We start from the raw sequence: 9,210 nt of genomic DNA on the forward strand, positions 1-9,210 counted from the left end.
GCCTTGCTATAGGTGCTATACATATTGAGGCTTCTGATGATTCGTTATTAGTAGTGCAACAATTATCCAAGGGTTATCAATGTTTTGACGAATCACTTATAGTTTATCTTTTGGTATGTCTAGATGCAAGATTTACCTTGGGTTAATTCGAAAGAGTTGGCACAACAAGCATCCAGCTGCTATGTTAATCATGGTGTATTGCATTTCTATCAATAGCCGATGCTAGGTCTTGTCAACATAGGTAAGGCCGAATCGAAGCCCATCGCTTCGGCCACTAATGAAACTTTTTATGTAGACGAAGTAAGGATTGAAGGAAGTTCATTCTTGATTATCTGCAAAATCCTAGCGAAAGGGAGAACAATATGTTTCGGAGGATGGTTTTGGTCTATGGAACCTTATCACCGGATTGTTATAGAAGCTGAGAAGTTTTCACCCAAGTTTGCCTCAAGAGGTTCAAACAAGCAATGTTCGATATATACTTATCGTCCTAAGAACATGCAAAATGGCCGATGAAGTGTTGACATCGTCCTTAGAAAAACCATCGTGGAAGTTATTTTTCGGCACACAAGTTTGCCGAAAAACAGGGGGGCATGTGTTGACACCAAATTTTGACATGGCCAAGAACTTAATTAAGATGGAATCAAATGGAGAAGTGCTCAAAGTGAGAAAGTTCTGTATCGTCAAAAGGAGAAACTTTCATATTTGGGCCATAGCCATCCGGTCTCATCTCTAAGGCCGAAATTGTGTTTGAAGTACTTAGATTTTATATTCAGAACACTATTCAGCTGATTACGCCCCCAAGATGGCCTCATATGAAAAATGTTTCTACACGGATTGTCTTCGTCTCGTCGAGGCGATCGATTTCGATATAAACAACGTCTAAATCGGAGTTCGTATGCAAAAGTTAGAGCCAAAACAGTGTGCTGCATAAGTTTACCCCGGAAGTTCCGAGCAAAACTTCTGGGGAGGTTCCGGGCTAAACCGAAATTTTGCACGTGGTGCGCCCCGAAAACTGAAATTTTAACATTGTTTGCAGAATTGCGGGGCCGATTTCGACATCAAGATGACCTCGAATAAAAAGGGATCAACTGAAGAGTTTTTCTTCATTGCAAGATCTACAACTTTGCTTTTGGGACCATCGTCATCCGAAGTAGTATGCGGCCTGCAGATTCAGTGCAAGAAGGCTACTTGATATAATTTCAGCCCGGAAGTTCCGGCCCTCGTAGTCCGAGTTAGGGTAACTTTTGATGATTTGGACGTGATTTGAGTCCTTTTCTTGTACGGAAAGTCCAGCCGCCTCATATATATGTAAGGGGTGACGGCCGATTGAACAACACACAATCGATCTATCAATATATCATCTTTTTACCTTTACCTTTATCTCTCTTCCTTGTTCTTTTTCTTCCTCGTTCTTCGTTCGTTCTTCGTTTGCAGGGCGGCGAACCTCGAGGCCCTAGGGGCGATCAGGTCGACCTAGGGCAGCCCATAGCCGCCGCAAGCCCTTACGGGGTCCCTCCCGGGCGTGTGGGGTTTCGGGTCCTCAAAAGCACCCGCCGGATTGTTTGCGTACCGCGCTTCCGGACAGGTCTCCTTCGACGTGAGCTGTGGTGCATCACCCTCGGCGTTGGAGGTACACGGTGACGTGTTAGTGTGCGAACAACGCTTCGATCCTGAGAAGAGTTCTAAACCTGTGATCAATCCCATGTAACCGGTTGCAAATATATTAGCAACACTACAAAGAGGATACAAGCTTTAAGCTATTTGGATGACTGACCATATAGAACGAGCCAATTTACATTGAAAGAACAAATATTTTATTGTCTCATCATGATGACAAAATACACATTGCATACTTTCATGCTAATTCCTCTGAATAAAATTATCTTTAGTAAGAATGATCTTTAGTTAATTAATTAAGTTCCATGCTTCATCCGCAAAAAGAAAAGAAAAAGTTGCATGCTTGCGTACAAAAATCAGTCTCCTGTGAGCAAATGTACTAAGTGATTAGATGCTATACCAATCAAGCTTCTACGAAACCTCTGGCCTACTTGGCACGTCCAGAGTTATCAGGAGACGTATGCCCAGTGCACTGTCACAGTCATCGTTATATTTCTGGTGACGTTCCTCCCGTTTGTTCTGGGACATAGACACGAACTAACCTATGTATTTCACACCGGCATGGTAGCTAGCCAGCCAGGCCTTTATGAAATTGGTCAAATAGTACGTGTGCGTGCGGGCACGCTAGTGTTGTCTTCCGTCTTCCACTGATCCACCTTCAAACCGGCTGCTTACATGACCAATCAAAGCCCTCTCTTTGCTTAACAAAAAAACTCAAAGCCCGGCCCTTTCCCCGTCCTACGCACACCAAGATGCCAGACTAATTTGTTGGACTGGGTCCCTAACTAATGATTACCCCATTAACATGCCTAAATCTCATCATCAGCCAGTAATATTTAGACCACACACCACTAGCAATTTTATAATTATAAGCTTACTAGTATATCACTGATACTACCCCTCCATTCCAAAATATAGTCTTTCCGAGATCTAACTTTAATTATAAATTTAACCGACGAGACCGACTGCGACGAAAAATAAATATATAATTAAAAACTTATTTTGAATACGAAATCACTGATATAGCTTTTGTTCCCGCCGTAGTCGGTCTCGTTGGTAAATTTTATGTTTAAAATTAATGTAATACTTATGGCACATCTAGATGTGCTTTAGCAAAACTGTTAAAATTAAAGCATGAAAATAGAAGAAGCACTATATTTTGAACCAAATGGAGTAGTAGATAATCTCCGGCGGTAAGGGATTCCAGTCTGTGCAAGCGACAAGGCACGGCAGGAAGGACTTCGCTCTCCGATTCGCTTCACTAGATACAAGATGCAAGGTAGGTTGCTAAAAAAAAAGATGCAAGGTAGTACGACACTCGAATCTCATGATCAGCTCACGACTTGAGTTAAGTTTTCGAGGACTTGAGTCGATCCAGCCGAGGTACTCCCTCCGTCCTTTTTACTCTCTATATTAGATTTGTCAAAAGTTAAACTTTGCTAAGTTTGACCAAATTTATATTAGAAATTATTAACATCTATAATATCTAATAAATATAATATGAAAATATATTCCAAGATGAATCTAATGATATTGGTGTTGTTATGTGAATGTCTATAATTTTTCATATAAATTTGGTCAAAGTTGAATGAGATTGACTTCATACAAACCTAATATGCAAAGTAAAAAGGACCGAAGGGAGTACTAGTAGTACTGACTGCTAGCTACTCCACCAGCAGCTAGCACAACGAGGGTAGGCGCGACGCCACCACCAGCACGCATCCCGTCACACGTCGCGCGTCAGATACGGCGTTGACCGCTGCGCGCGACATGTCTCACTCTGTACGCATATGTGGCCGCGAATCCGACTCTTGATGAAACCATGGACGGGAGGAAGAAATGCCGATCGATCGGGTCGGGTGAGATTTAGGCCAACTTCATCACGCCATTCTATCTTGTTCGGGTGTATTTGTTTGGAATAGAACGAACGAATAGCGCGGTTCAATACGTGGCATTAAATGAATAAATGTTTGGATTTTGTCCGTTTTTTACCCATCTTCGGCCTAACTTGCGTCAAGTTTAGAATGAAACGGACATCGCGCGGACGGGCTCGCCGCACGTTTTTGTCCCCACGTGGCCCGTCTGTCGGGGACACTAGCAATCCCTTCGCTTCCAACGTCTCCACCCCCTCTCCCCGCCCCGCCGCCGGCGCCGCCGCTATTCTCCGGCCGCCTCCTCACTGCGCAGCCCCCGGCCGTCCATATCAAACCACGTCTCGACATGGCCACCACATCGTCCGCGCTTTCGCCATAGTTTTGGCCGTCGATCGGAGAAGGTTTGGCCGGCGTCGTCGTAGCCGGTGGCAGAGGGGATACGACCGCCGGCGACGTACCACGGCGGTCACGACAGCTTCGGACGAGTGCTCCAGAGCGACCAGTAGTCGGCCGCCAACCACCCGTGCTGCATCGAGGTGATCATCGCGGCCTCTTTGCCACCACGACCGCAAGATGTTCGACACTTTGCCCACAAAGGTATGAACAGTGGAGATGATTTTTTTCTTCCACCACTTCATTTGTTCATCGGATCATTCGTCGTTGGATGATGAAGATCTTGTGGTGGCTGCACTGGTCGTTCACGACCACATTCAACGACAACTTCCTCGGTACAGGGGGTCAGTCCCTGGCCGTGCTCCCAACCTGAACCACAACATGGAGAGAGGCCACACCCTGCTCTATGCCGATTACTTTACGAACACCCCGCTCTTTAAGCCGGATAAATTTCGTTGCCGTTTTTGTATGGCAAGGCATGTGTTCAATCGTATCCGAGAGGGAGTGGTTGCTCCTGACCCATACTTCGAGTGCAAGACGGATGCCCTTGGCAAGCTTGGATTCTCCTCTTACCAGAAATGCACCGCGGCCATCCACATGCTTGCATATGGAATTCCAGGCGATCTGGTGAATGAGTATGTGTGTATGAGTGAGACAACATGTCTAATGTCAATGTACAAGTTCTGCCAGGCTGTGATCGAGGTGTTTGGCCATGAGTACTTGAGGCAGCCAACCGCCGCTGATACAGAGAGATTGTTGGCGACCAACGCAGTTAGAGACTTTCCAGGCATGCCTGGCAGTATAGATTGTATGCACTGAGAGTGGAAGAACTGTCCATTTGCTTGGCAGGGCCAGTACAAGGGGCATGTCAAAGCGTGCACTGTCATATTAGAAGCGGTGGCTTCGCAGGATCTTTGGATATGGCATTCTTTCTTCGGCATGGCAGGTTCTCACAATGATATCAACGCGCTGCAGCGCTCTCCAGTCTTCGCAAGGCCTGCAGAAGGCCACTCCCCATCTGTCAACTTTGAGATCAACGGCCATCAATACAACAAGAGATACTATCTAGCTGATGGTATATATCCTCAATTGTCAACTTTTGTGAAGATAATCTCGAACCCCCAAGGTGAGAAGAGAAAGAGATTTGTTCAAATACAAGAGAGTGCTAGAAAGGATGTGGAACGTGCTTTTGGTGTGCTTCAATACCAATAGGGTATCATTCGAAACCTTGTACTGTCATGGGATGAAGGAAAGTTTTGAAAGGTGATGACTGCTTGTGTGATCATGCACAACATGATCGTCAAGGACGAGCGTGATGACATGATCTTCGACCAAGGATTTGATTATCAAGATGAAAATGTTGAACCCTGCACCAAGAACCGGCCATGTTTGAACAATTTGTCTAATTCCATCGTGAGCTGTGTGATTGACACACTTATTTGGATCTTCAAATGACTTGGTTGAACACGTGTGGGATCACATTGACAACTAATAGATGTATTGGTTCATTATGTTTATTCAAGACAATTTTGATTTGGTTGTAAAACTATTTTATTAAAGACAATTTCGATTGGTTGTAAAATTATTTTTATTTTCAAATAACTAATATTAGCAAACTTATTTTGATATGAAAAATATGGGCATTTTTGGCCCTGGCGGATAGGATGGAGCCAATGGATACGGCCGCGCGCTGGCCGTACGTCTATCGCATCCCAGGACAGGTCCAGACACGACCTTATTGTTCTAACCAAATGAACCGAATCCGGGCAAGACGGACGTCCGTTCGGGATCACGTGGTGAATAACATTCAGGCAGGTAAAATGGGCAGGAAAAGAAGCCGATTGCGAATCGCGCTAGGCTCCAGAAGCGGGGAGGAGACACACAAGTCGCAGGCAGAGCGAGGCCAGCACGAGAAGCGACGGCGGCGAGCAATTTAGCGCCGTCCGTCCGTACCTGCCGAGCGGCGAGCACCAGCTACACTGCCGCTGGCCCCGGCTTCCACGGTCCCACCTGCAGCCTCACGCCAACCGCCGAGACTGCCCGTGCCGTGTGGTGGCAGATACAGGAGTAGGCGAATAAATGCTCGTACTCGTACTAGAAGACACGGACAAGGGCCTTTTCACGGGGAAGCAAACAGAAGCAGCAGCAGCATCAGCTGTTGCGTCCAAGAAGCGTAGCTCGGCACACCTAAAACTGACACACACACTCTGTCGCGGCGGGACCCTACTACTGTACGACCGAAAAAGAAATCGAGAGAGTTGCTGACTGTATACTGCACTGCACACAACCGACGGCCGCTGAGCTGAACCGTTGGTGCAGTGCCAATAGGCAAATGACACCGTGGCCAACAACAGTTTAGGTTTTGCAACTATTCGACTATTCAACTGTTCAGCATTATAGGAGCTAGAGCATTGGCAGTTTCGCGAGCTTAAGTGGTGAGCTGTTTCTACTACTGTAAAGTTCAGCAAAGCGTAGCTTAATGGCACGGGTCAAATCCCAGTGAGAGATATGGCACACACACACACACACAAAAAAAAAAAACAGAGTAACATGTAAGTGTACAGTGGACAAAAATGATTCGGGCTGTTCAGCTAATTCAGGCCTACCAATCACAATAATGTATTGTAATTGTAACTGAAAAGAAAAGGCAAAAAAACGATATGTTTTTTTATTGCTCAACTGTTCTCCACCTGGATCTTGCATGGATGAAGAGCCCTTGCCTACAATCCATCCATGCATGCCGATTGCCGAAGCTGGGCTTCCAATCCCTGAGCTCATCTGAGCACATCTGGCGACCGATCTGGACGACGGCTGGTCACATGTCACAACAGCTGACCTCACTGTCTGACGCTGCCGAACTCGGCGTCGTACACGGCGGAGAGCTCGAAGTCGTCGTCGAACGCGGCCGGCACGTTGAGATCGAAGGACCCGAAGCTGTCCCCGCATTTCGCCGGAGACGGCGACGGCATGTGCGCGCGCTTGTGGCCGCCCAGGGCCTGCCCGGAGCCGAACACGCGGAAGCAGAACGGGCACTCGTGGACGATCGGGGCGTCGGCGCGGCAGGCCTTGCCAGCCGGCGGTGGCACGCAGCCGCCCTTGCCTTTCTTGACGCTGGCGCGGTGGCCGCCGAGGGCCTGGTACGACCGGAACACCTTCTTGCATGCGCCGCACTGGTGCCTGGCGCGCGGGTGCACGTGCACCGGCGTCGCCTCGGCGTAGTAAGCCTCGCCGGCCACGTCGGGGCCGTCCTCGTCCTCGTCGAACACCTTGGTGCCGTCGTTGTTTTGCTCGGCCTCCGAGGCCCAGCGGGGCTCCGGCTCGGATCTGGACCGCGTCCACGAGTCCCGAGACAGCATCACGAGCGACATGGCCACGTCCTCCTCCTGCGTCGAATCGGAGACGGTGCTCGCCGGCTCGGGATCCGGCACAGGCGGCGGCGCACGCCGCCGTGCCCGCTTGGAGCGCCGTCGGCTCACGGCGAACCCCGCGCCACCGCGCGGGGACTCCGTGTCGCTCTCGCCGTCCTGCACGACCGACGACTCGCCGGCCGCCGCGGTGACCCCGCCGAAGCATCCGCCTGAGAATTCAGGCGCGCCTACCTTACAGCTTCTCGCGGGATCCTCACGCAGGACCCAGGACAGCCGTTTCGGCTGAGCCGGCTTACCATCCGTGTCCGTCGACGAGGTGGACGCCAAGGACAGTGGCGACGACTGCTGCTGCGTCGGCGGCGTCGAGTACGCAGCAGCTGCGGCGGCCGCCATGACATGGGATCGCATGTGGCCGCCCAGCGCACGGCCATTCTGGAACCGCCGGAAGCAGAGCTTGCAGGTGTGCCTGTCCATCGCCGAACGAGCAAGACAAACTCCCACACACAAGGCAATGGAGCAGCAGAGATCAGATACCGCAATGCTTGAAATCACGAGCAGCTTGCGGGCTTTGCTTGCTTGCTCAGCCGTGGGACAGCTGATAGTCCAACGGGGAAGATCCAAGCAGAAGAAGCGTGAGAGGTGGAAGAGGAGGAGAGAGTGGGGAGCTTAAAAGGCAGAGTAGTAGGTGACAAGCAAGCATCCCTCCACCTCCGCCAAGGAGGAGGAAGAAACAAGTGGGGAGGCGGTGAGAAAGTTGCTTCGGCACACCCCACACTTAAATACGCAGCAACGCAAATGGCCGGCAATCGAAAGCAAGGCAGAATTTTATGGCATTTCATTTCACGTCGCAAAACCGAAGGATCGGGGAATTAACTGCTCGAGCAAAACGGCCCACCTGGAAGCGCCACGAAACCGAAGCGAAAATTTGGGCTGTAAAACTGGCAAGATCGAGAAGATCGTCGGCTTTTTGGAAGATCTTCAATTCAATTTGGTCATGCGCCATACGAGCATGTGTATTGCTGGCGGGAGTTACGGCCGTCACGATCCCGTACGTTTGGCCTCGCTTTTAGCAGAGAATTAAGGAGCGGAGGATCGGCTGTCGAACGCATCTTGAGGACGGAGGGGAAAACTCGGGGGAAATTGTTTATTTATTTATTGGCTGTGCGTGTGGGATACTCCACTTTGCTGTTTTATAAAGATTTGACCATCAAGAGGTTTATGTTATGTGGTCTCATCAAGGCCAGAAACAGACCGGATTAATCCTGGAGATACTGACATACTGCTGCCGAAACAAATCAAATCCCGAATTCAATTCCTTCTCCTATCGCTCTGAATGTGTGTCTATCTTGGTGCCACGATTTGGCTACATGTATGTATTGGATTCCTTGAGGCGTATCCTCGTGTCTCCGTCGTCGGGTTACAAATTTGCTTTTGTTTTTGGAAAGAAGACATGCTTGCACAATGGGCAAAGGTCACTGCGGCATGTGGCTGCACACAGCTGCACATCAAATGCTAGATCGATCCATTGTTGCTGGTGCTGGTACAGGCAGGGCATACGGTCTAGTCTCACATGGACGTCGGCGGATCCGAACTGCCAGGATCCAGATTAGACATGTAGACTCAGTATGCTGTAAAAATTCCGGGTTACAGATGGCCTGCAGTACAATCTTCGAATAGAAGCAATGAGAAAACGGTAAATTATTGAAGAAAAAAAAACGCGCAGATGGGATCTTAGGCTGGATGGGAATGAAAAGCTGCTGTTTTGTCTTGCTTTGATTTGTTCATTTTCTTCTTCCGTTTTGGTTGGGTCGGCCGCACCAGAAAGACGTCCTACCAGCGCAGAGCAAGCACGGGACGCGAACGACCAAAGAAAAAGCTGTCATCTGTTTCTGTAGCCAAGATTTGATTAAAAGAATCGTCCATAAAGCCAGCCGCTGGGATCATGCGTCGTCCCCCTC

The 9,210-nt window shown here is 49.1% G+C and overlaps 1 protein-coding gene across 1 annotated transcript; it reads right to left on the bottom strand.

Moving 5' to 3' along the window:
* Positions 1-6,334: 6,334 nt before the first annotated feature.
* Positions 6,335-8,251, bottom strand: LOC125534081 (zinc finger protein ZAT9-like). Its single transcript, XM_048697381.2, has one exon. It carries the CDS (start codon positions 7,724-7,726, stop codon positions 6,722-6,724), a length of 1,005 nt encoding a protein of 334 aa, XP_048553338.2. The 5' UTR covers positions 7,727-8,251; the 3' UTR covers positions 6,335-6,721.
* Between the last annotated feature and the right edge of the window lie 959 nt (positions 8,252-9,210).

The sequence above is a fragment of the Triticum urartu genome, chromosome 1A (assembly GCF_056163025.1).
Source record: "Triticum urartu cultivar PI428250 chromosome 1A, HENAU_Tu73, whole genome shotgun sequence".
Taxonomy (NCBI): Eukaryota; Viridiplantae; Streptophyta; class Magnoliopsida; order Poales; family Poaceae; genus Triticum; species Triticum urartu.